This window comes from Anguilla rostrata, chromosome 18 (assembly GCF_018555375.3).
Source record: "Anguilla rostrata isolate EN2019 chromosome 18, ASM1855537v3, whole genome shotgun sequence".
Classification (NCBI taxonomy): domain Eukaryota; kingdom Metazoa; phylum Chordata; class Actinopteri; order Anguilliformes; family Anguillidae; genus Anguilla; species Anguilla rostrata.
The window spans coordinates 28,004,286-28,032,044 of NC_057950.1; the positions used below are offsets into that span (position 1 = coordinate 28,004,286).

At 45.3% G+C, this 27,759-nt stretch overlaps 2 protein-coding genes across 4 annotated transcripts; one reads left to right on the forward strand and one right to left on the reverse strand.

Annotated features, from left to right (window-relative positions):
* The first annotated feature begins 214 nt into the window (after positions 1–214).
* cgasa (cyclic GMP-AMP synthase a) lies at positions 215–5,346 on the forward strand. Its single transcript, XM_064316833.1, has 5 exons — positions 215–928; positions 1,548–1,770; positions 1,976–2,233; positions 3,428–3,527; positions 4,266–5,346. Exons 1-5 carry the CDS (start codon positions 266–268, stop codon positions 4,603–4,605), a joined length of 1,584 nt encoding a protein of 527 aa, XP_064172903.1. The 5' UTR covers positions 215–265; the 3' UTR covers positions 4,606–5,346.
* ddx43 (DEAD (Asp-Glu-Ala-Asp) box polypeptide 43) lies at positions 5,115–27,759 on the reverse strand. 3 transcript variants are annotated; one of them, XM_064316832.1, is made up of 17 exons: positions 27,223–27,759; positions 26,942–26,997; positions 25,290–25,425; positions 24,582–24,725; positions 23,457–23,538; positions 19,367–19,523; positions 17,209–17,327; positions 16,649–16,759; positions 15,427–15,568; positions 14,395–14,495; positions 14,093–14,180; positions 13,877–14,004; positions 8,705–8,814; positions 8,448–8,586; positions 7,930–8,017; positions 6,246–6,422; positions 5,115–5,420 (listed from the first exon to the last, which is right to left on the reverse strand). In XM_064316832.1, the coding sequence occupies exons 1-16, from the start codon at positions 27,575–27,577 to the stop codon at positions 6,258–6,260; spliced, it is 2,121 nt and encodes a 706-aa protein (XP_064172902.1). In that variant the 5' UTR covers positions 27,578–27,759; the 3' UTR covers positions 5,115–5,420; positions 6,246–6,257. The 3 variants fall into 3 exon arrangements, 2 of the variants coding, with proteins under 2 accessions (XP_064172902.1, XP_064172901.1); XM_064316831.1 differs by having other exon boundaries at positions 5,115–5,487; XR_010326986.1 differs by lacking the exon at positions 5,115–5,420 and having other exon boundaries at positions 6,283–6,422; positions 7,930–8,037.

Sequence of the window (27,759 nt, forward strand, 5' to 3'; positions counted from 1 at the left end):
CGTCCATGAGTGAGTGAGTGGTTGTACCACCTCCAGCTTGCTTTAATCCAAATACTAATAAGAAATAAAACGCATATCTCATACGCATCTTCTGTATCTGTAAAGATCTCTTATCATAGCAAAATATAAAGTTTACATTACGGAGTTGATTCAAATATAACCACGGGAACTATATGACGTCAGCGGCGCCCAGTATTAATATGCGCCGAAGCCTGAGAGTTTCCTTCTTTACGCGCGCAAGTGGTTTGGTGACGGTACTTTCAGTATGACAGGGAGAGGAAGAACAGGCGATGGTAAGAGTAAACGCGAAAAGGCAAATCCCGGTCAGTCGAGCAGCTGCTCGAAGGGCCAAGGAAATCATAGCCCTCCTGGTGCCAAAGCAAAGAGCAATTCCGAGCAAAGGTCCAGTAATCCCAGATGCGCGAGCGGAATCGCGCGTATTTCCAACGCCACGAAAAAATGTCCACCTACTTCTGGTGCAGTGGAGTCTAATTCTTGTGGATCGCCGCCTCTGAAATTCAATGGAGACGTAAAACCAAAACGTCAGAGGGAACCTGCACAAACGACTAGTGTCCCGATATGCAAGGATACTGCCAAAGCCAAGGAAACCAGCACAACTGCGTCCAGAGGAGCCTCAAACCCAGAGCCTAAATTCGGCACGAAAGATACCAAGTCTCCCTCCCTGGATAGGCCCGCAAGTCGTCTTGAGAAAAAGACAGTGACAAGTCCGGCGAAAAATGACACGTCTGCTAATAAGGTCCTTCGGTCAACACTTGACAAGCTCAAGATCAAGATGACTGCAAAGTCAGATTCGTCTGGTATTATTAATGATATTGTGGAAACAATTGTCAAACATATGAAAGAGAAGTCGGAATGTTTTCGTGCCGTGGCAAAAGTGCCTACTGGAAGCTACTACGAGAACGTGAAGGTAAATGTAAATTTTCGCGTTAAGCATTTTAGCCTATTTGACATCCAGAGAAAGTAATAATGGTTATCAGAGATTATAAAAATCCAAAATAATAATGGACTGCAGTTGATTTTATATTCCTTCTATTATTATTAATTCTACGTTATTTAAAATGAGGCGCCAAGCATATCAAAACTGAAACACCACGGCGCGTCCGTCAGAAATTGTTACAGGGATCTTTCAAATGCACCCGCTCTGGGAGAGGACGTTTTCTTGTACCTAGTTTTATCCCAGTGCAACTACACTAAACCGGCATAATCTGAGCTACTTTTCAAGCAGAGTTTTTCTTAAAAACTCGTCAAGGAATGTAGCTACAGGGTGCGATAAGAATGTACTTGACGTTATTCAACTGCAATTTGCTTGAAAAGACAACAGTAACCAGCCGTATTCAATGCTTTGTACAGCACAATATTCCTAAACGTACACGTTTATAAAAAAAAGCGAATGCAGTGTGGCTTTGAGGTAGGTCTATGTGCGCCGATTTATGACTGTTTGCGCGCGGGATTCGAATCCTGCGCAGCACTTCAATGCTTGAGCAATTTCCGTCTTTTGAAATGCCTCGCGCCTTATACATTTATAGATTTCTAAGCCCGACGAGTTCGATGTGATGTTGGCGGTACGGGCGGACAGAGTGATACTGCAGGAATTCGACTCAGAGGGCGCGTTCTACAGCGTGGCATTAAAAAGAACACCCAGAGAGGACCCTTTGCGGTGCTTTCTGCAAAAGGACAATACCATCTCAGCAAGTGAAATGTTGAGCGAGTTCAGAGAGCACGTCAAGAAAGCTGTCGAGTCCTTCCCAGGTGGGTAAAACAATTATACATTATACAAATATATTTATTCAGTTCCAATAACTGACTGTTTTATCATGCATACATGGCAACTCCCTTATGCAACTCGTACAGTTCAATACGTTTCTTAGCTGTTGTTTGCAGTATACTGCAGTGTGCTCAGTGTACACAGGCACCGAAATGAACTGAAAAATGCCTCCATGTTGCTGCCTTCTAGATGTGAAGGTGGAGAGGAAGAAGGCCGGCTGTCCAGCAGTGACCCTCCTGATAAAGCAGAAGGACATGGAGATCGGACTGGACATTGTCCTCAGTCTGGAAGTGCACAGTTCATGGCCAGAATTTACTACGGGTGGTCTTAAGATTGAAACCTGGCTAGGCACCAAAGTGAAGCGAAACTTCAAGGGACGGCCGTTTTACCTGGTGCCAAAATATGCAGGCAAAGGCAACGAGGAAAGAGATGGAGTCTGTGCCAAAGGTACGTCACGGATGCCCATACTTGCTTCGTTTGGTCACCTCGAGTATGAAAGATATGGACACAAAACTGCAGTCCAATTAACTGGTGTGTAAATTTGCTTCTTGTGTATGGGGTGACAATGAAAACACACTAAATTGTACAATTTCTCACATTTAACCAAAATATTCCAGATTACAGATTTAAATGTGCCTCAAATATAAAATTTTAGGATAGCATATTTAATTCAGGTTTAAATATTCTGAATTAAAAAGTTAAATTTTAGGGTTAATGGTGGGGGGTAATATTTTAGTTAAATGTGGGGGAAATGTGTCGCAAAATAACTTTACCAAGTTCATTTCATGTCTCAGCTAGGCCTCAGCTTAGCTGGTTTATTCTCAGTCTGTTCTTGGCCAATCGAGCCAGACATGCATCATACATACAAGACAAATACCTCAGACCATCTAAGAAAATGTAACATTTCGCATTAGGAACTGAAGTAAGGAGCAGGGGTGGCGAGGGACATTAAAAATACTTTATTTTCACTTCTACTCGTACAGTGTGGTGAGCCAAAAATAGAAAGAGAAGCTCTGTGCGTTTGTTTGTTACAGTGGAGGCCAAAAGTTTACACACACCTAGGCTAAAGACATTCAAACTCAGTTTTTCACAACTCTGCACATTTCATGTGACCATACATTTCTTTTGGCAAGTCAATTAGGGCATCTGCTTTGTTCACATCATTTAAAACAATCAATTAGAGACAGATTTATTTCAGCTTTAATTCACTATATCAGAATTCCAGTGGGGCAAAGGTTTACATACACCAAGTTGACTGTCTCTTTAAACAGTCTGGAAGATTCCAGAAATTGATGCAATGACTTTTTAGAAGCTTCTGATAGGCCAATTCTCATAATTAGCAGTTAACCTGTGGCTGTATTTAAGGGCTTACCTTTAGAGCCTCTGGCTTTTTCCCCTTGATACCATGGGAAAATCCAAGCAACTCAGCTAAGACCTCAGAAAGAAATTGTGGACCTTCACAAGTCCGGTTCCTCCTTAGGAAATAAAGTAGATACCCTAATTTACTTAACACAGGAAATGTATGGTAACATGAAATATTGTTGTCAATAGTTGTGGAAAAATTGAGTTTGAATGCCTTTAGCCTAGGTGCATGTAAACGTTTGGCCTCAAGCTGTGTGTGACGTGGTATTTGCTTGGCAGACGCGTGGCGGATCTCCTTCTCACACGTGGAAAAGGACATTCTGACGAACCACGGCCAAGCCAAGACGTGCTGCGAGGCCACAGGGACGAAGTGCTGCAGGTGCCCAGACCCGCAGCAGGCACTCCCACACAGGGAAACTCCTCCATACTCAGCACTACCTGCTGCTTTCATTTCTCACATAACTGAAACCGAAACCTGAGTAATGTGCTAAACAATGCCATATTACAGTACAGAGTACACAGTTTCATTTCTCCAGTTATCGAATGACAGAACTTAAATGCAGAAGTCATGGAAGAACTTTAACACATTTTAAATTAAAGAGCTTTATCAAAGCTGGCTGTAATTAACATCAGTATGGGAGTAGGGGGATGGGGATTATTAGGGATGTCCTGACCGACCTACACTATAAGCTAGCTTTAGACAGTTCAGATAATTTCCATTCTTAAGCTTGGAACAGAAGTTCACAAACTTAGGCCTATAACTTGGTCTCTTTTTTGTAGTAGTAATTAGTCCAAAAGGACAATTGTTTGGCTTGTAGTTACTCTACAGTTGCATTTGGTGTTGCCATAACGACTGTAAGATGCTTCATAAAAGTGCCAGCCAGGGCAAGTGGTTAAATTTAAATGTGATGCATTTGACCATATGAGACATGAGAAGTCTAAAACACACTCAAGTACATTCATAAAAATGATACCCCAGAGCTTTTCACTTTTTGATTATTCTGGTTCAAATGAATATTCTTCACTTTCTACATCACAAACCATTTGAAATTTCAAAGCGCATGTGTTCAGTTTAATATGCTTAATGTGCGTTTGCACCCTTGTTTTTTTAACCCAGAAAGCCGTGCCTGAAGCTCCTGAAGCACCTCCTGCACCAGCTGAAGGAGAAGCACCCGAAGCAGCTCTCCCGGTTCTTCTCCTACCTGTGCAAGACCACCCTGCTCCACGCCTGTGCTAGCAGGGTGTGTGACAGCGACTGGCCCATGGACAGGCTGAACGACTGCTTTCAGCAGCTCCTGGAAGACTTCCAGGGGCATTTGAGGCGGGCACACCTGCCCAACTTCTTCATCCCCACCCAGAACCTCCTGGGCTCGGCGTTTGACAGGAAGAGCCTGGAATTTCTGGTGAACTGTATAGAAAGCGAGCGCAGCAGCGAGTTCCCCATCTTTACACAGTGACTGCAGATCACACCGCGCCGCCATTTCAGCGCGGAGACCCAGGGATGTCTGTCATCTCAGGCACTAATAAAAACACAAGACCGCTGCTTTTTTAAACAGTGCTGTTGTTTTTAAGTTATATTGTAACAAATAAAGCTATATGACATTCCAGTTGTTTTATTATGAATGATGTTTTGATATATACATGGTGCGAAGGAGTCCAGTGATCTCTAGTATTCACATAAACTGAAAATACATTTTTTGTAGTTTCATGAACAGCAGGTCTTGAACCTGAGTCCGTTTTGAAGGAACGGCATTGCCATTTTAACCTTTTTAAAACTGCCATTTTAAAAGAACATTTGATGCCTTTTCTCAGTTCCAACACATATCGATTACAGTAAGTGCATTTCAGAGAATAAGGCTTGTACGGTTTACACATTTAAAGCTTTAAAAAATGATTTGCGTTCTGTTTAAATAGTATTTCAAACTAATGCAGTTCACAGATTAATATAGATAACAGCCACAGGGAATTGAGTACGGGAAAGCAGCCTTTATTTTGTGTGCCCGTGTACATTTTACTCTACAGAACAAGTTAGAACAGCGGAACAAGTCAAGGAGACAAAGTGCAACGAGACAAAGATAGAGGGTCATATGCCCTTCTTCACCTTTATCAACTCCACATAAAGGCCACATTTAATAAACACAGGTTTCAAGAAAAATAACGCAACTGTCTCTTTAAAAAAAAAAAAAAAAAAATACAAATCCAGGTCATTCAAACAAAGACGAAAAAACATCAGTCCTTCAGAGTGAACTTTCACCTGGCCTCTTCTTTCTGTCTGGAGAGAGAAGACGGAGCACATTGGCGTTTTTATGCCATTTCCTGGTTTGAAATACCCAGTTGACCTGCAGTTGTGAATAAATGGCATTAAACTGTTGCTCACACATTCAGCCCTTGGAGACATTACACTGCAGCACAAGCTGCTTTGGAGACACTAAGTGTACATTCCTACTTCAGACTCCACCCCGAAATGCCCCCACGCCTGCCAGGGTACAGCTGGCAGGATGCCAAACTTCTCCAAAAGTATAAAATATCCTGAAGTATCCTGAAATATCACGAAACCCCAGAAAAAAAAAAAAAAAAAAACACACCCACTTAATGAATCCAAAAACTTCCACCATCTTCAATTAGCATAAATGTATTTTTTAAATCCTGGAATTAGGAATACTGACTTGGTACATTAACTGTTGGATACTCCTCTTTAAAAAGTCCAAGATAAATCAATAAAATCTAAGTTGACACATCGGAAGTAGATCTAATCTATGTTTATTACAGCAATGAAAACCACTTTAAATGCTACAGACTTGTGTGATGCAACACACAGGGGCTTCTGAAACAATGTGAAATTGCTATTTGGTTGCCGGAAATACTGACAGCGGCACCATAAATAAGAATTTACTGAAAAACAAAATGGATGTTTAAGTTGAATATTTTCAGGTGGATCAAGCCTACAAATAACATGGTCTTGTGTTCTTGATATATACCCATATACAACCATTCAAGATTTATATAGGGTACCAGATACATGCTCATTTTCCCCCACTTTGTTCAGCCATTCAAAGGAAAGCATGAGATGCTGAATTGCTCCACATAAGCCCCTTACCTGCACAGTCAATCAGAAGCGCCAGCTGGATTCGCCTCTGTCTCTGCCGCGCCATCCGTGGCCTCTCCCTCCTCCTCCTCCTCCTCCTCCTCCTCGGCCCCTGGGCGCGAGCATCTCTCGTTCTCTCTGGTGTTTCTCATAGCGCTCGGCCATCAGCACCAACTCCTCTGGAACGGTCTGACACACCGCCAACACGTCACGACCGCACACACCGCCAACACGTCACGACCGCACACACCGCCAACACGTCACGACCGCACACACCGCCAACACGCCACGACCGCACACACCACTCTGACACACCGCCAACACGTCACGACCGCACACACCACTCTGACACACCGCCAACACGTCACGACCGCACACACCACTCTGACACACCGCCAACACGTCACGACCGCACACACCGCCAACACGTCACGACCGCACACACCACTCTGACACACCGCCAACTCGTCACGACCGCATACACCGCCAACACGCCATGACCGCACACACATCCACTTCACTCTGACACACCGCCAACACATCACGACCGCACACACATCCACTTCACTCTGACCCACTGCCAACATGCCACGACCGCACACACATCCACTTCACTCTGACCCACTGCCAACATGCCACGACCTCACACACCGCCAACACGTCACGACCGCACACACCACTCTGACACACCGCCAACACGTCACGACCGCACACACCACTCTGACACACCGCCAACACGTCACGACCGCACACCCGCCAACACGTCACGACCGCACACACCACTCTGACACAACCGCCAACACGTCACGACCGCACACACCACTCTGACACACCGCCAACACGTCACGACCGCACACACCACTCTGACACACCGCCAACACGTCACGACCGCACACACCGCCAACACGTCACGACCGCACACACCACTCTGACACACCGCCAACTCGTCACGACCGCATACACCGCCAACACGCCATGACCGCACACACATCCACTTCACTCTGACACACCGCCAACACATCACGACTGCACACACATCCACTTCACTCTGACCCACTGCCAACATGCCACGACCGCACACACATCCACTTCACTCTGACCCACTGCCAACATGCCACGACCTCACACACCGCCAACACGTCACGAACCAAAGCACAACAGGGCTAAAGAAAACTCTGAGACTGCTGTAGAGTGAAGGTGTGTGTGAGTGTGTGAAAAGGTGAGTGAATGAACAGGAGAGTATGAGAACGGGTGAGAGTGAACATTAGTGAATGAGTGAGTGAGTGAGAATCAGACAGGAAGTGAGTCAGACACACCTGTCCTGCTCTCTCCAGGATGTGGATCAGTAAGAGTGAGTCTGAGCATTAGTGAATGAGTGAGTGAGAGTCAGACAGGAAGTGAGTCAGACACACCTGTCCTGCTCTCTCCAGGATGTGGATCAGTAAGAGTGAGTCTGAGCATTAGTGAATGAGTGAGTGAGAGTCAGACAGGAAGTGAGTCAGACACACCTGACCTGCTCTCTCCAGGATGTGGATCAGTAAGAGTGAGTCTGAGCATTAGTGAGTGAGTGAGAGTCAGACAGGAAGTGAGTCAGACACACCTGTCCTGCTCTCTCCAGGATGTGGATCAGTAAGAGTGAGTCTGAGCATTAGTGAATGAGTGAGTGAGAGTCAGACAGGAAGTGAGTCAGACACACCTGCCCTGCTCTCTCCAGGATGTGGATCAGCTCAGCAGCCAGTTTCCAGTCTCCCCTCGTCACCAGAGTCACAGACGCCCCCGAACGGCTGAGCACACAACAGCAAACCTGCACGGTTACCGCGGTTACACACTCAAATGTTTAGTGTAAAACCTGCACAGTTACAGCTGCTACACACTCATATAGCAAATGTATACAAACATACACCAGTTACACCCATATCCCAGAACACCCTGCTACACCCACATCCCAGAATGCCCCACTGCACCATATCCCAAAATGCCTCTGTATGTACTATCCAGAATGCCTCTCTGTACGCATATCCCAGAATGCCTCTCAGTACGCATATCCCAGAATGCCTCTCAGTACGCATATCCCAGAATTTCTCTGTACGCATATCCCAGAATGCCTCTGTATGGATATCCCAGAACGCCTCTGTACGCATTATCCAGAATGCCTGTAATTACGCATAACCCAGAATGCCTCTCAGTATGCATTTTGAGCCAGTCCATCCTCACCCTGCTCTGCCGGTGCGTCCCACGCGGTGCACGTACTCCTCAATGTTGCGCGGGAAGTCGTAGTTGAAGACATGTGTGATGTCATGCACGTCCAGGCCTCGGGAAGCCAGGTCAGTGGCCACCAGGATCCGGACTCGGCCTGCACATGCCCACAAACATTAACCATGTTACAGTGTGACTGTTAGTCTGCCTAAGGCTGTGACTCTCTCTGACTCGCACAGGCATATGCATGCACGCACGCACTGTACTGGTCCTACCATCTTTAAAGTCCTGCAGAGCCTCCTCACGGTCACACTGCTCCCTATCACCATGGAGACTTTGCACAGCTATGCCCCTTAGACACAGGTCACTGGCCAGGTCGTCTGCCCTGTGGGTGGGGAATAAGGGAATGAGAGTAGAGCTGCACAAGCAAAGGCTGCCACCTTCACTGCACACCAAACACAAGCACCTGCTACCTGCACTGCACACCAAACACATGCACCTGCTACCTGCACACCAAACACATGCACCTGCTACCTGCACTGCACACCAAACACATGCACCTGCTACCTGCACTGCACACCAAACACATGCACCTACTACCTGCACACCAAACACATGCACCTGCTACCTGCACACCAAACACATGCACCTGCTACCTGCACTGCACACCAATCACATGCACCTGCTACCTGCACACCAAACACATGCACCTGCTACCTGCACTGCACACCAAACACATGCACCTACTACCTGCACACCAAACACATGCACCTGCTACCTGCACACCAAACACATGCACCTGCTACCTGCACACCAAACACATGCACCTGCTACCTGCACTGCACACCAAACACATGCACCTGCAACCTGCACTGCACACCAAACACATGCACCTGCTACCTGCACTGCACACCAAACACATGCACCTGCTACCCGCACTGCACACCAAACACATGCACCTGCTACCTGCACTGCACACCAAACACATGCACCTGCTACCTGCACTGCACACCAAACACATGCACCTGCTACCTGCACTGCACACCAAACACATGCATCTGCTACCTGCACACCAAACACATGGACCTGCTAACCTGCACTGCACACCAAACACATGCACCTGCTACCCGCACTGCACACCAAACACATGCATCTGCTACCTGCACACCAAACACATGCACCTGCTACCTGCACTGCACACCAAACACATGCACCTGCTACCTGCACACCAAACACATGCACCTGCTACCTGCACTGCACACCAAACACATGCACCTGCTACCTGCACTGCACACCAAACACATGCACCTGCTACCCGCACTGCACACCAAACACACGCACCTGCTACCTGCACTGCACACCAAACACACGCACCTGCTACCTGCACTGCACACCAAACACATGCACCTGCTACCTGCACACCAAACACATGCACCTGCTACCTGCACACCAAACACATGCACCTGCTACCTGCACACCAAACACATGCACCTGCTACCTGCACTGCACACCAAACACATGCACCTGCTACCTGCACACCAAACACATGCATCAGCTATCTGCACTGCATACCAAACACACGCACCTGCTACCTGCACACCAAACACATGCACCTGCTACCTGCACTGCACACCAAACACATGCACCTACTACCTGCACACCAAACACATGCACCTGCGACCTGCACTGCACACCAAACACATGCACCTGCTACCTGCACTGCACACCAAACACATGCATCTGCTACCTGCACACCAAACACATGGACCTGCTAACCTGCACTGCACACCAAACACATGCACCTGCTACCCGCACTGCACACCAAACACATGCATCTGCTACCTGCACACCAAACACATGCACCTGCTACCTGCACTGCACACCAAACACATGCACCTGCTACCTGCACACCAAACACATGCACCTGCTACCTGCACTGCACACCAAACACATGCACCTGCTACCTGCACTGCACACCAAACACATGCACCTGCTACCCGCACTGCACACCAAACACATGCACCTGCTACCTGCACTGCACACCAAACACATGCACCTGCTACCTGCACACCAAACACATGCACCTGCTACCTGCACACCAAAACACATGCACCTGCTACCTGCACACCAAACACATGCACCTGCTACCTGCACACCAAACACATGCACCTGCTACCTGCACTGCACACCAAACACATGCACCTGCTACCTGCACACCAAACACATGCATCAGCTATCTGCACTGCATACCAAACACACGCACCTGCTACCTGCACACCAAACACATGCACCTGCTACCTGCACTGCACACCAAACACATGCACCTACTACCTGCACACCAAACACATGCACCTGCGACCTGCACTGCACACCAAACACATGCACCTGCTATCTGCACTGCACACCAAACACATGCACCTGCTACCTGCACACCAAACACATGCACCTGCTACCTGCACACCAAACACATGCACCTGCTACCTGCACTGCACACCAAACACACGCATCTGCTACCTGCACACCAAACACATGCACCTGCTACCTGCACTGCACACCAAACACACGCACCTGCTACCTGCACACCAAACACATGCACCTGCTACCTGCACACCAAACACATGCACCTGCTACCTGCACTGCACACCAAACACATGCACCTGCTACCTGCACTGTACAGTTGTATGCAAAAGTTTGGGCACCCCTTGACAAACAACATATTTTGGTCATTTTTTACTTGAAAAGATGTAAACACAGTTTCTCTAGGATATGGGGGGGAAAAAAACAATATTTTCAGCAAACATTAATGCAGTTACTCTATGTCATTAATTGAACAAAAATAAAAAAATAAAATCATCATTGTGGCATGTGCAAAAGTTTGGGCATGCTAAGAGTTCAGAAGCCTCAGATTCTTTTTACAAGGTCTTAGACTTTAATCACCTCGTTAGGCCTGAGGCACGTCAAAAATTGTCATTAGGAAATGTCAACTGGTGCCAATTTCAAAGCTTTCCAAATACTCTGACTCTTCAAACCTTGTGCAAACGCTCAGCAACCATGGGTTCCTCTAAGCAGCTATGTAAGACTCAAAGCGTTGTCAGCTTGCAGTTTCCACAGTGCGGAATGTAATCAAGAGATGGCAATTTAGGGGAACTTTGGAGGTCAAGATGAGATCTGGAAGACCAAGAAAACTTTTGGAGAGAACTGCTCGTATGCTGGTCAGAAAGGCAAATCAAAACCCCCATTTGTCTGCAAAAAACCTGCAGGAAGATTTAGCAGACTCAGGAGTGGTGTTGCACCGTTCCACTGTGCAGCGATGCTTGCACAAACAAAACCTTCATGGAAGAGTCAGTAGAAGAAAACCTTACTTGCGTCCTCATCATAAAATTCAACGTCATAAGTATGCAACGGAACATCTACAGAAGCCTGATGCGTTCTGGAAACAAATGCTGTGGGCTGATGAAGTTAAAATGGAACTCTTTGGCCACAATCAGCACAGGTATGTTTGGAGAAAAGAAGGTGCAGCATACCAGCAAATTCTGGAAGCAAACATCACACTGTCTGTAAAAAAGCTGAAGCTGAAAAGAGGATGGCTTCTACAACAGGATAATGATCCTAAACGTACCTCGAAATCCACCATGGACTACCCTCAAGAGATGCAAGCTGAAGGTTTTGGAATGGCCACCACAGTCCCCCGACTTAAACATAATTGGGTAGATCTTAAAAGAGCTGTGCATGCAAGACGGCCCAAGAATATTGCAGAACTAGAAGCCTTTTGCGAGGAAGAATGGGAGAAAATCCCAAATACAAGAACTGAAAGACTTTTAGCTGGCTACAAAAAGCATTTGCAAGCTGTGATATCTGCCAGAGGAGGTGTTACTAAGTACTGACTATGTAGAGTGCCCAAACTTTTGCACATGCCACAATAATGTTTTTACTGGTTTATTTTTCTTCAATTTATGACATAAAAAGTAACTATGCATTGATGTTTGCTGAAAATATTGTTTTTCTTCCCCATAGAGCGACAGTGTTTACATCTTTTCAATTACAAAATCAGCAAAATATTTTATTTGTCAAGCGGTGCCCAAACTTTTGCATACAACTGTACACCAAACATGTGACAGGGCTCATGCTGAGGTCACTATCCCCACTAAAGCAAATCAGACACACTACAGTCCAGCTCAAAAATCATGTTTTTTTTTAAATTTTTTAAAGACGCGTTTGGATTTAATAAGGAAGATCTTTCAAGCATTTTTTGTTTTATACCAAAGACAACAGACAGATGCCTAAGGCTGAGCTGGACTACAAACACGCCATGACTCACTCAGATCTTTTGATGAGCCCATGTATGTGCCAGCAAGACGGCTGCCTAACCGGCTTCTCCCGTTTTGCTCTGATCGACCCCACAACCACCAGAGAGAGAACAGGGGTGGGGCTTGTCACACTGGCTGCTTCAGCACAAGCCGTTCCTTGAGCCGGTATACAGTAATACCAGGGCTATGCTGACAGTGCAGACTCCTTACCAGAGGACAGAAAACCATACAGAGCCATGCAGCCAGAGTGCAGTCTCAGTGCAGACGGGCAGGTTAAAAGCAGTGCAGAGTGCAGTCTCAGTGCAGACGGGCAGGTTAAAAGCAGTGCAGAGTGCAGTCTCAGTGATGCGGGGTTGGTTTCAGTTTCCCTTTCCTGAGTCCATCTACACCACCATGCCCCTTCCCGGAATCCGACAGTGTCATGCACGCCAATTGAGTCACAGGAGACAAACCAGACTTTCTGCACACAGAGCATTTTCAGTAGTTCAGTAAAAGCCAAAATTGTCCCTAAATATAACTCAGACAAATGTTAAGGTATCACACAGACAGCATCCAGGCTCCGTACTCAAAAGCCAAAAGGCGGGAATACTAATAGGAGTCACCAAAATAGAAGTTACTAAATTCTAATTTAACTTTCAATGGCTCTGATGTAGGAAAAGAATAAATGTTAAAATGATGGTGTGGTGTGGGGATGGCTGGTTTAAGCAGCCACACCTGCCCTGGGTCAAGCTAATTAGACCTGGCTAGTTAGATAATTGGTTATGAATTAGATAATTGGCCAGGCTAATTGGGCCCAGGAACAGGGGTGGCTGCACCTGTGCGTAGTGAGGTAATCAGTGCGCACAGGTTAAATCTGCCATCCCCACCCACACAAGGGAGCCTCTCTGTCATGACAGTGTTTTTACATCTGCTCCTTGGCAGTAACATCTTGCCAAACCCTTGTAAATAAATGTGGACTATTTGAACATCTTCTCCCTGTGTCTCTGTGCTGGAGGGCCCCTAGGAAAGCCACTTCGGTGGCCTGTGGCAGGCTTGTTTGCCACAGATGGCTTTGCACTCGAGTGACGTTACGGTCTACTGCCTGGTGAACATGCACACTGACACGAGTACACGCCACAGATCTTCTCCGCAGCCACCTACACAATCTTTTTCCCAACGAATATCAAGACTTTGTCCTGAGGCTCCATGTTGTGGATGAAATCGTACACGTAGGCCTTCTTCTCCTCTTCTTGGACGATCAGCACGGTCTGCTCCACGGTGTTCACCGCCTTTAGGGAGAGAGCGGGGAAACACACGGGGTGAGTGCGTTGCGCGCGGTACCGGCTCAACCCGGTTTCCCACGGCCGGCCCGCTCACCGCCAGGTCCAGCGTGCCCACGTACACCATCATGGGGTCTTTCAGGTAGGACTTGGCCAGGCGCCTCACCCCGGTGGGCCAAGTGGCGCTGGCGTGGCAAAGCGAGAGCGAGAGACGTTAGCAATCAAACACAAACGAGACGTTAGCAATCAAACACAGACGTGACGTTAGCAATCAAACACAAACGCGATGTTAGCAATCAAACACAAACGAGACGTTAGCAATCAAACAAACGAAAGAGCGAGACTTTAGCAATCAAACACAAGCGCGTGGGCGCAAAGCAGGGCGGCAGGTCAGCTGACCTGGTCATGACCGTCTGTCTATCCGGTCGGATGTCCAGAATGATCTTCATGATCTGCGGCTCGAAGCCCATGTCCAGCATGCGGTCAGCTTCATCCAGGACCTGCAGACGGGAGGAGAGCTCTGGAGTGGGCTGCACACACAGCCCAGGACCTGCAGGCAGGAGGAGAGCTCTGGTGTGGGCTGCACACTCAGCCCAGGACCTGCAGGCAGGAGGAGAGCTCTGGAGTGGGCTGCACACTCAGCCCAGGACCTGCAGGCAGGAGGAGAGCTCTGGCCTGGGGGCACCGCGCCAGGTAAGTGTGGACCACAGGTTAACATTGTGGAACCTCACCAGGTAAGTGTGGAGCACAGGTTAACATTGTGGAACCTCACAAGGTAAGTGTAGAGCGCAGGTTAACCTGGCGGAACCTCACCAGGTAAGTGTGGAGCGCAGGTTAACCTGGCGGAACCTCACCAGGTAAGTGTGGAGCGCAGGTTAACATTGTGGAACCTCACCAGGTAAGTGTGGAGCGCAGGTTAACATTGCGGAACCTCACCAGGTAACTGTGGAGCGCAGGTTAACATTGCGGAACCTCACCAGGTAACTGTGGAGCGCAGGTTAACATTGCGGAACCTCACCAGGTAACTGTGGAGCGCAGGTTAACATGGCAGAACCTCACCAGAAAAGTGGCAGAGCACAGATTAACATTGCGAAACCTCACCAGGTAAGTGTGGAGCGCAGGTTAACATTGCGGAACCTCACCAGGTAACTGTGGAGCGCAGGTTAACATGGCAGAACCTCACCAGAAAAGTGGCAGAGCACAGATTAAAATTGCGAAACCTCACCAGGTAAGTGTGGAGCACAGGTTAACATGGGGGAACCTCACCAGGTAAGTGTGGAGCACAGGTTAATGTGGCGGAACCTCACCAGGTAAGTGTGGAGCGCAGGTTAACATGGTGGAACCTCACCAGGTAAGTGACAGAGCGCAGGTTAACATTGCAGAACCTCACCAGGTAAGTGTGAAGCACAGGTTAACATGGTGAAACCTCACCAGGTAAGTGACAGAGCGCAGGTTAACATGGTTGTTCATCTGCAGGTCGTTCAGTCGGCCTGGGGTGGCAATGACTATGTCCACTCCGCTGGAGGTCATGTTAATCTGGGCTCGGCGGTCTCCTCCGCCATAGATACAGATACTAGAGGGGCACAGAGTTAGGCAAGAGCTGCTGGATCACCCAATGAATGCTCTCCTTCTCAACTTTTCATTAATCATCAGCCAGGCAGATTACATTACATTAGATCAAATTACAGGCAAGTGGCAGATGCTTGTATCCAGTGCGACTTGCACAACTTCCTCCTCCTTACACAGTAAACCCATTTATACACCTGGATATTTTTACTGAAGCAATTCAGGTTCAATGTTACAACAGCAGTAGCCTACCTGGGAATCAACCCTGCTGAAGCAAAGATCTGGAATGTTCAAAAGATGAATTGTGTACAAAGCGGTATTTGATTTTGGATGCATTTCACCCTTTAAAAAATTATTAAAAACCTACTGCCTTTTAAGTTAGTATTATGACTGCAGTACCTTTTGAAGCACTTGTAGCTGGTTAGTATTATGACTGCAGTATCCTTTGAAGTGCTTGTAGCTGGTTAGTATTATTACTGCAGTACCTCTTGAAGTGCTTGTAGCTGGTTAGTATTATTACTGCAGTACCTTTTGAAGCGCTTGTAGCTGGTTAGTATTATTACTGCAGTACCTTTTGAAGTGCTTGTAGCTGGTTAGTATTATTACTGCAGTACCTTTTGAAGTGCTTGTAGCTGGTTAGTATTATTACTGCAGTACCTTTTGAAGCGCTTGTAGCTGGTTAGTGTTATTACTGCAGTACCTTTTTAAGTGCTTGTAGCTGGTTAGTATTATTGCTGCAGTACCTTTTTAAGTGCTTGTAGCTGGTTAGTATTATTGCTGCAGTACCTTTTGAAGCCCTTGTAGCTGGTTAGTATTATTACTGCAGTACCTTTTGAAGCTCTTGTAGCTGGTTAGTATTATTACTGCAGCATCTTTTGAAGTGCTTGTAGCTGGTTAGTATTATTACTGCAGTGCCTTTTGAAGTGCTTGTAGCTGTTTAGTATTATTACTGCAGTACCTTTTGAAGCCCTTGTAGCTGGTTAGTATTATTACTGCAGTACCTTTTGAAGCGCTAGTAGCTGGTTAGTATTATTACTGCAGTACCTTTTTAAATGCTTGTAGCTGGTTAGTATTATTGCTGCAGTACCTTTTGAATCCCTTGTAGCTGTACTTGCTGCACTCTGCCTCTATCTGCAGAGCCAGCTCTCGAGTCGGGGTCAAAACCAGCATACCCGGTCCAGCCCGGCGGTCTCTGGGCCTGTAAGGCAGACGCACGCACACACACGCACATGAAAACATACACACACTCACATGCACGCACGCACATGCACGCACGCGCACACACACACGCACACACACACGCACATGCACACACACATGCACACACACACATACGCATACAAACATGCATTCATGCACAGGCACACATTTGCAAACATTACTGTATAGAGAAATATGCAGACTGGGTGCTGAGAGATATTCATGCACAAAACAAAACATAAAAAAAATAAAAACAAAAGATCAATTTAATCACTGTGGCCAGAACAGAACTAACAGATCTAGCTGAAATCATCATGTCTGCGTTTCACCTAGCCATACATTCAGACAGTCCACAGTGACCACACTCAGAACACACAAGGAGATCAGGACTCCTTATTCTGTTCATGGTCATCCACGGCAGAAAGTCCTGGAGCGTTTGAAACGTACACAGGCTGCAGGTCCATATGGATGAAGCCTGGCAGGAGGTAGGCCAGGGTCTTCCCCGTGCCCGTCTGGGCGATTCCAATCAGGTCCAAACCCTTCAGCACGATGGGCCAGGCCTGGGACTGACACAGGATATTACATCATAGGTCATGTGATCAGCATGAACCACCCAAACTTTTGGCACCACATAGGGTCTTGTGGTTTCCCACAAAAAAAAAACTTCCCTAACCCTCTAATTTCCCTTCTACCAATGCCTTCCCTCTACTCAATCTATGAAGTAAAGATATTCCACGAGGCTAGAAACATGAGCAAGAAATATAACTATTTGTTAAATGAACAATCAAAAATTAACAACCAGATATTTTTGGGATATACACAGTATCACCTGCTTGGACTGCAGAAAAGACCCCTGTTGAAGAACGTTCCGTGGCCATAATTGTGTACATCGAGAGCACTGAGCCCAACAACATGCTACTACAAGGCCCTGAACACTGAGCCCAACAACATGCTACTACAAGGCCCTGAACACTGAGCCCAACAACATGATACTACACAGCCCTGAACACTGAGCCCAACAACATGCTGCCACAAGGCCCTGAACACTTAGCCCAACAACATGCTACCACACAGTCCTGAACACTGAGCCCAACAACATGCTATCACACAGCCCTGAACACTGAGCCCAACAACATGCTCCTACACAGCCCTGAACACTGAGCCCAACAACATGCTACTACACAGCCCTGAACACTGAGCCCAACAACATGCTACCACACAGCCCTGAACACTGAGCCCAACAACATTCTACTACACAGCCCTGTACACTGAGCCCAACAACATGCTACTACACAGCCCTGTACACTGAGCCCAACATCATGCAAAAGCATCAGTCATGAATGGACTTTCCAAGCACAGGGCAGCATTTCCATTGCAGCCTGAGCTGCGTGAAACTCAATTTTGCAATAGGGCAGAATTATGAGTAAAGATGAACATCCCAGTTCCTCTTTATTCGGCACTTAAGAGAAGCACATGAAAATCCCAGTCAAGGCAGACCCGTGACTCAGACTACAGAAGATTCTGGTGGCTGGAGGCCAGCCACACGTTAGCTTGACAGTCAAGCCAGCAGGAAACAAGAACCAACACATTTATAAGCCTGTTTCTCTTACATTTTTTGCAGGTAAGCCGGGAATTCTTTTAAGACCCGCTGTACTTCATTTAAGACCCAAGCAATGAAACTGATATTTTTCAGCACTTAAAGTACAAGAAAGAAATCATTTCACGTTATTAAAATGATGTTAAGCCAGTTACATTAGCTCAGCTGAGTTACTTTCCTCCTGATTCTTATTCGGCTCTTATACTACCCAAGAAGGGAGGAGCACTGTTCTAGAATCAAATGCTTCATAAGACCCCCATACTAGGATCAGTCGCAGTGCTTCTTGGATAATTCTTTACAGGAATGGGTGCTTATACAGCTCTAAAGCCCAGATCCACACAGGGACACAGAACTTCTTAAAATGGGGGCATTTGTCTTTCTGTCCATGTTCTTTTCACACTGCATGGCTATTTTAGCGTTGATTTGATCTCAGATACTTAAAAAGTAAATTGTCAAATAAATTGCCGCAATCGCCACGTTCAACATTTTTTTGCGCTCGGACTTGGCATCAGCGAATCTTACGCGCTTAACTCTCCCACAAGCCACAGCTCGCCTGCTTCTCCTCGGAAAGCCCCTGCCATCGCCATCGACAGCAGTACTCCTACCACGCGTTTCACACAAGACAGCCAACCGCCAGCAGGGACTCTTATGAGTACAAGGTGCGGGTGTCTAATATGCAGCATGTTCTCTCAGACAAAAGCGTGCCACGCACTCAGACGGGCCCCGTCCGTTTACACCATGTTCCGTCTGTCTGAGCTAATACAGCCGTGTTAATGAGTGTAGGCCCAGCCACACTGCCTCACCCACAGTAGGCATGCAGAGTGCTTACTGCATATCTACCAGACATGCAGAGTGCTCACTGCTTATCTACCAGCCACAGAGGCAGTGCTCACTACTTATGTACCAGCCAGACATACAGGCAGCGCTTACTGCTTATCTACCAGACATACAGGTAGTGCTTACTTTTAGCTGCCTGCACCCTGCTATAGTACCAGACATGCATGTTACCTGGATTGGAGTGGGCTTGACGAAGCCCACTCTAACGATGTTGTCCATGATCCCAGGGTACGGCTCAAATGCCTCCTCAAAGGTGCAGATGGGGTTCGGGATAGGGCGCTTCTCACCCTCCTTCAAGTCATCCACAAAAATGTTATTATTCTCCTTCCTGCAGAGGGGGAACAGGATGGAACACTGCAGCAAACGGAACGCAAATTCCCCAGCAAACAGGATATGGACAGTAAAGGAAAGACAAATACAAACACTGACTCAACAGGGCTCAGAGGACAAGAGAGAGAAGGCCTACACTGCGTTCTTTTAGGATGGGGAACTCGGGTCAATACAAAACACTGGTAGCCACCATTCACAGAGGTCATCTGAATTATAATGAGATTTAACCTCTTAGTGTTATCCTCCTAGTGGTTGGCATGTCGGCGTGCCTAGATTGGTCAACTCAGACATTCATTGCTCCTGCAACCAAAGTATGAGTTAAAAACAGAAATGCTTTGTTTTAGTTTCATTAGTAGACTGTACACGACAACAACTATGCCGAATACGGAGTTTCACAGTGCCACCATTGTCGCTCTGCTCATTCATTTAACAAGCACCCCCTCCCTGCAGTCTCATCTGCAACTACACCCCCCACCCATGACATAATGGACAATATTGTCCATCTGGGCATTCATAAAAATATTCTTTCACCACTAAAAAATTGTATTCCGTCATAGCAAAAAGATAAACCTGACAATAGCCATAAGATTATGCCAAAACAGCAGTGAAAACGACGCTTACTGAATAACGAAATAAACAAGACAGGGTTTTAAAAAATGACACCATGTCATTCTAGAATATCTGGGGCTAAATACTGAATAAATACACAACCTTACCATTGGTTTTACGCATAGAGAAGTCCATTTTGACACTGAGTGGTCATATATTGTCTTGGACAATCCATTAAAATATACGCGCATTTGTGATGCCTGGGTACCTTACAAATTAGCTGTGCATAATACCACACGTGTTAGTCACGGCACGGTCTCCCTTTTTAGTACAGTCTGGCTTGTTTTACAATTCATTTATTCAGTAGATGAGAGCATAAGCTTTCTAATGATGTATACCATGTCTAATTTTGCTTTTGGAATAGTGTTTTATAGTTCAGCGTAACCAAAAGCTCATCATCGCATTCACTTACGCATTCACTCTGTGGTAGCAGTAAAAGACACTGCACCTGACGAAACGTTGTCAACAATTTTTTGTACTTTCTTGAAAAATACTATCATTATTGAGGACTTCTAAGCATAGCGAAGTCATATGTTTGCTGACAGACCTATCTGACATCGTTTTCTGGAGTAAGACAGAAGCGAATAGAACTGTATCATTGATTTACTGTCTCTGTCTATCTACTGAACACATAAGATTTCATCATCGCTATGTAAGTATTACTGCTCAAAATATTTCAGTTATATATGTCATTTTTGAAATTGAGTGTCTTTAAATAGGTTAGTGGTATTTTATAATGAGGATATTTCACACTGTTACGTAAGCGTTCATTGGTAGTTTAGTAGTTTTTGTGATGCATGCAACAGTGATGACGTGAGAGTTGGAACATTGCCAAAACGTGGTGGACGGTAGAAAATAGTTTGTCGTCCCATCCACATACAAGAAAACATACAAGAGTACAGAGTATAGAAATGCATATGAGAGTTAATTAATACACATTTAGGTACTGTACCGCATTGTGTGACAATCTTTTTGCATTATTTTTTAATCTGGTATCAATGTTTAATCTTAAACTTTCATATGGGGCTCATTTATATGCTTTATAATGGACAAAAATCATTTTATTCATTTTTGGAGAGATTTTGGTTGTTTCTGGAACCCTAGATATTTTAGAACACTGTACTGATGGAAAGATTGTAATTCCCACTTGAAAATGAGGCAACAGTGAGTTTCTTGAGTCAAAACAGTTGATTTGTAGTGAAATACGTGAATGTGAATATGTTGTGATTTACAGCAGTGCATAATTTAGACATTTTGGACAGATTTGGAGACGCTGGGTACAACACAGTTTTTGCTTCATAGATCTTTAGTAGTTCTACATATCAACCCTTAGATTTTATGAACTTGCGGTCAAGAAGTTTTTGATCCAGGACATATATAGTTTAACCTGCTGCATATATGCAATCTCTCAGTATTTTATTGCAAACTAAAACAGAGCAAATTCATTTTTGATTTTTTGCCCAGACAATTGCATTTGTGGCACTTTATTTCTTCCATAAACAAATATAAATATTGAATAATACTGAATTACTGAATATTAGTATTGTAAATGGTACAAATCTCCTACTTCATTTAAGCCATTTTTCAAGTCTCTGTAGTGTTCACATCTGGAGTTATAAAGCTTTAAATAGGGAACCCACTAAATGGGCAAGGATTGGCCAGATTTGGCACGTGCGCTAAGGGGTTAATATAGTCTCAGAAATTAATGGTGTCCTTCCCATGACCATTCCAGCTGATTTCAAAAAGAGACACTGGGCATCGCACTGTGTTCTACTGGCTAATTCAGCAATGGTGAGCACTGTTCACATCAAAATCAGCCCGATGGACCATAACTGCACTTGGGGTCTGGTATGGCTCAGAAATTTCCCCCAACCAGCGCGTCACTTCCTGTATCCCTCTGGGAAAGAGGCCGACCTGGAAAATGAAACAGACTGCAGACTCGTGAGCGGAGGCAGAGGAGGGTAAAGAACAGAAGAGAAGGACAGAATAAAGAAGGCACTTCTTAATCAGGTCTTTTTGGAGGCGACAGTGAAGGATGCCCTGTGCCTGGCTGTGTGTGCCAGCACCTGCAGCCAAACTACCAGCAGCGTCTGCGTGTGCTTTCCCCTCAAGTTTGCCAACTTCCTGTTTGACTTGCAAATTAAATTCAAAGCAATTACAACATCTGCCAGCCAGTCACAGACATCAATGGCCTCACTGACCAATCAAAACCTCAGAAGACATGCCACACTCATAAGCAAAAAAGAAAAAGAAAAAAAGGTCACTGTACACAAGCTTCACGTGTAATTTGCTTTGTACAGCAGGTAGAAAGCTGATCTGTGGACACTTATTCTCTTAGCAGGGTCCACAGCATCCTTTCACACGCAGCCTGGGGGCTTGTGTTAAACTGATATGAAATTGTCCTTTCCTGTAAAAGGGTTTTAAAGCAATCACAAAGTAGGACTACACATTTCATTTTTTCACAAATGTTTATAAAGTGCATGGTATTCAAGTGTTACGCGCTCGTCCCCCTTTTGTGTTCTTCTCTCTCTCCTCTCTTCTTTCTTCTCCCAGGTGCTCCTGATCTGGCGATTAGCCTTATATAAGGGAGGCTGGAGGAGAAGGAGCTCTCTCTCCCAAACACAACAGCCTTCCTGACCGCCTTAGTGGTTCTGTTTCTTTTGCTCCTTACTTTGTGTTTATTTCCTTTAGAGGATGGAGGTCTGGTAGGTCTGTTTTCGCGGCTTTATTTGTTAGTTTAGTTATACACTGTTTTGGCAGTTTGGGGGGGTTGGGGGAGTTCTGGGTCTGACGGCCCATTTTGTGGTTGGCCCAGACTTCCCCATTCTTTTGTTCTGTTTGGCCAGGCCTCTAGACTCCCACAGTTTTGTAAATAAAGTATTTTTGCTTTGAAACTAATCCTCGGGTGTGGCGTCCTCTTTATATGTTGCTGGTCACAAGGTTTTTTTTGTTGTGCCCGTAACACAAGTATGTACAGCCTTCTGATACATGAAAGTGCCCCTTAACGTCCACTTAAATTTGAAGAATGAAATGTGAGTTTAAACCTTTTTGATTTTATTGCCCTAGTTTGGAGAGTTCATTTTTGTGACTGCTGAAAATCTTGTTAAGATTTAGTAAAGATGTAGAAAACAACCTGACACTTGCAATGAACTGACTGCAAGCAACAGTATACTTATCCCTAGCCCCACAGCACACCTAAGCCCAACACTGACCCTAACCCCACAGCACACCTAAGCCCAACACTGACCCTAACCCCACAGTACACCTAACGCCAACACTGACCCTAACCGAAAAAGCACAGGCCCTGACGCCCCTCCCCTACCTCCACGTCGTCACCTCCTCCTCACTACGATGTGCCACGTACTCCGCCTCAATGTAGAACTCTTTCTGGATCGGCGGGAGATCTGTAGAGACCAAATAATATTTCAATATGAGAAGGATTAAAACTTCCACTTCAGTCATTTGCAAATTATCAGCATGGGAAAACTGTAGCATGGAAATTAAAAGTGGAGGACAGCACTGCACATCAGAAAATTCATAAAATTCACACTCACGATATGATAAACATTATTAAACTCACTACTGTAAATATTTAAATGGACAGACTTAAGTGGATAATGCAGATAGGCTAAACTGCCATTAGTAAGACTGATGTGCTTCCTTGGCCCTGAATGATGAAATGAGTGAGTGCATCCAGTACGATCAGATCAGAAAGCTCAATTAAGAATGACCACATTATATCATTTAGGAGAGTCACACAAAAGACTTCTTAAAAGAAACGGTATGAGATATTAAGCATTTTCCCAGTCACATTCTGAATAGGCTCCAGTACATAAAGTGATGATTCAAAAATGATCAAAGATTAGAAAGTCACATTTAATTTTTGAAGTTTCAAACATGACTTTTTCATAGGAAAGAGCTGAAACTCAGTTCATAAACTCAAGAAATGTCCATCTTTTTCTTTTCCAACTAATGAATTTAAACTTCAGTTAATTTCAAGGATTGCCTTAGTTGAAGTGAAGCTGCCCCCCAGCCCTGGAGATTCTCTCTCACTATGCAGTACCCTTGTCTTTGAGGTTTAAGCTTTCACGCATTGGGGGGGGGGGGGCAGGGGGGCATTCTGGTCCAGGAGGAACCCCCCCAAATCTGAAAACATGGACTGAAGTGAAAAGAGCTTTTCCTGGTTTTAGTGCAGTTACCCAGCTAACTCTGTAATCCTGCTTCATGAAATACAATACCCCCCAGATCACAGTAAAGCGTTTCATATAGGGACACAGGAACAGTCTTCAGCTGTCATTCATGTGCTTATCAAGAAATGCTGCCGAGATGTCAGGTGGTGTAAATGTTAGGGCTACTTAAATGAGATCAGAAGTTGGCATCAACTCCAGAACCGCGGGGCAACCGTGCAGCCCGAGCTGCCTTGTTCCGGGGTTGCCGGGCGACTCACCCTGCCACTTCATGGCCTCGTACTTGTGCCGGTTCTCCCGCAGCGACACCCAGTCAATGGCGGGTGTGGAGTCGCCGGAGTCCTGAAAGGCCGAGGTGGGCCAGCAAGAGTTGGGGCGTGCACTTTCCGCCGAGCGCGGGCCCCCTGAGCAAGGATGCAGTTACAGGCCAGACATCATCGTCTCATTAACATTAGCCAATATCAGGCCAAATGTAATCACCTCATTAACATTAGCCAATTACAGGCCAAATATTATTCTCATTAACATTAGCCAATTACAGGCCAAATGTAATCACCTCATTAACATTAGCCAATGACAGGCCAAATATCACCATCTCACACAATTGTCTCATTAACATTAGCCAATTACAGGCCAAATAATATTATCTCATTAACTTCAGCAAATTACAGGCTAAATATAATCATTTCACACAATCATCTCATTAATTTTACCCAATTACAGGCTAAATATCACCTCACACAATCACCTCATTAACATTAGCAAATTACAGGCCAAATATAATCATCTTACACAATCATCTCTTTAACAATAGCCAATTACAGGCCAAATGTAATCATCTTATTAATGTTAGCTCATGCCCAGCATCATGCAGTGCAGGACATGTGAATGGGTTGAAACTGCTTCTGTCGATCGCCCCCGGTCCAGGTGAAATGGAGTGCTCTCTCACGCAGGCTCACAGTCCCAACCTGCACTGCAGCCTCTGAAGCAGGCCCCGTTCGCTGAGCTCTGGGACACCAGCTCCTCGATCATCTCCCTGGCTTTATCCTGCACCTCATGGCTGCCAAAGATCTGCACCTCTCCTTCATAATCTCCTCTGTTGACCTGGGGGTGGGGGGTGGGGGGTGGGGGTGGTTATATGCAAATACACAAGCAATTTTACAAATTTGTATACATATACAGTACCAGTCAAAAGTTTGGACACACCTGCTTAAACCAGTTTTTTCATGATTAAAAATGCTTTAAACTATATGAACTTGTCTATAAACACTTAATATTTCATTATATGGTTTTTAAATGAAAATGGAAATCTTGTAAGCTCATTGGGGGGGGGGGGTGCATTGTTCTGTTACTTAAATATCTTGGTACGTATTGGTGTTCATGATCACATCTATCTTAACAGGTGCTCCAGGACCTGTAGAATTTTTCATATTTAAAAAAAATAAAGACCACCCGCCATATTTCAAAATGCATGGGGTATATTCCTACATCATTTTCACCACATGCATTGCCATATATTTCCAATGAAGGGTAGAAGGGTAAAAATTTAACTTTTGAATGCAATTCACTTATGATTCTCTGCATATAGTATAGTATAAGTTTATGCAGTTTAAATCATTTTTAATCATGAAAAAACCGGTTTAAGCAGGAGTGTCCAAACTTTTGACTGGTACTGCAAGCAAATACAAAAATGAACATATTATACTAACCTAAATATTTATGAGCTTTGTTAACAGGTTTTACAAACATCAATATTAGTGCTGCTGGCTGCAGCTTCACCTGACAGATTTATTATCAACGGTAATGTACTATAGAGGGCGTCCAGAACACAGACAGGTAAACCTTAAATTTGTGACTGTACACGCCATTTATTTCCAGGGGAACAATCGAGGTTGTAGGCGTTGACAAGCATCTTTAGCACGCTGGCCTGGCAGTCAATAAAGCAATTAGCCACAAGAGGCCGTGGTTTACAGTGATTTTAGAACAGCAAAGGGGCGTCGTTAGGCATGACGCGGGGCGGAGTGTCTAAAACCCCCTTAGCTGTTCTAACATCAATGTAAACCACGGCCTCGCGTGGCTTATTGCTTTTATAAAACGGTTACTACATATACCTGGCAAGGTTTCATAAAATAAACACACAGAAACAAAAAATGCAATAATTTATTGATAACAAATAATCATTCTTCCGCCAAGCAATGTAGTTCTTCAGCGACATTTAGCAGAATGGTTGCCAAACGACACGCAGACGTGAAAACAGCGAACTGACCACATATTGTCTGTTTAACGGTCCTGGCTTCGTTTCTTGACTTTTCCAGCTCTTCAATTTCTCTCTCATTAATTTCAACATATCTCCTTTCTTCTTTATCTTCCTCCTCTATCCATTTTGATTTACTGGGTGGACCTTTGAAACAACTTATAGGTGACTAATTGGCGCAGTAATACTGACATTGCAATGCGGTCACAGCATAGGTGTGGTTCATAGAGTATTTTACAACCGCTTCGAACGCAGCTCAGCCAATCATAAGAAAGGACCGGAACTATCCGTTTTATAATGAAAAATACTGCACGTTACAAATCATGCACATAGACAAATTAAATTAGAAATTACAATGCCACTTACCTTTATTCTCGCTCCACTACTTTCCTCAAGTTCACGAATCTTTGCACCCCCACGACCTGTTTCAAGTTAGAAAAAAACGTCGTAGCCCAATAAATATTTAGTTAGCCTAGCTCAGTTGACCAAACTATAACGAGCTTGTCTAGCTCGCGTTAGCCGCTAAGTAACATGTGCGTGAGCTTCAAACAAACGCTAGCTAGTCGTAATGATAGCTCAGTAAAAAATAATTTCAACCACCTTTATAAATAGCTAATTAGTTAGGTGACTGATAACAAGTGTCTTACCTATAATTGCCCCAATCGCAGAATTTTCGACAGAAAAGGACAACGGTGGCATTGAACTTGTCCTGCCCCCTCCACTGTGGCCTCCTCGCCCTCTTCTACCCGAATTAAAGTCCCTGTTTCGAAATGTCTTGTGCTCGCACGCGTCTTTGCTCCTCCAGTTGTTCCACTGTGCCTCCGGCTCCCGTTGATCATATCTGTTAGTTCGTTCTGACTGGCCCCATTCCGTTCTACCTCTGCAATTAGAAGTTTCATTCTCTACACTTGATGGAAACTTATGTTCATTTTTACGGACGTTGGCGGTAAACGTTTTCACCTCGGCACCTACTGCATCGCAGTCCTCCTCCCAGTCCGACATTACAAGCACAAATATAAACCACGTATTTAGTCAACGATATCTCAAGGTCATAAATCCTGTCATCTGCCAATGCAAATGGGGACCCTGATCACAAAATACAGTTCTATCACGTGGACAGCTCCCATGAACCATCAGGTCTCATCAGGGTTTCTCCCACTACTTCCGTTTCTGTCCACCAATTT

Excerpts from the sequence above, each read along its gene's own strand:
- cgasa (XM_064316833.1), top strand. The coding sequence starts at position 266 with ATGACAGGGAGAGGAAGAACAGGCGATGGTAAGAGTAAACGCGAAAAG. Across the intron at positions 2,234-3,427 it reads AGATGGAGTCTGTGCCAAAG|ACGCGTGGCGGATCTCCTTC; the intron begins GTACGTCACGGA and ends TTTGCTTGGCAG. Across the intron at positions 3,528-4,265 it reads ACAGGGACGAAGTGCTGCAG|AAAGCCGTGCCTGAAGCTCC; the intron begins GTGCCCAGACCC and ends TTTTTAACCCAG.
- ddx43 (XM_064316832.1), bottom strand. The coding sequence starts at position 27,577 with ATGTCGGACTGGGAGGAGGACTGCGATGCAGTAGGTGCCGAGGTGAAA. Across the intron at positions 15,569-16,648 it reads AGCTACAAGGGATTCAAAAG|TATCTGTATCTATGGCGGAG; the intron begins GTACTGCAGCAA and ends GTGCCCCTCTAG. Across the intron at positions 8,815-13,876 it reads TTCGTTGGGAAAAAGATTGT|GGCAGACGACCTGGCCAGTG; the intron begins GTAGGTGGCTGC and ends CCCCACCCACAG.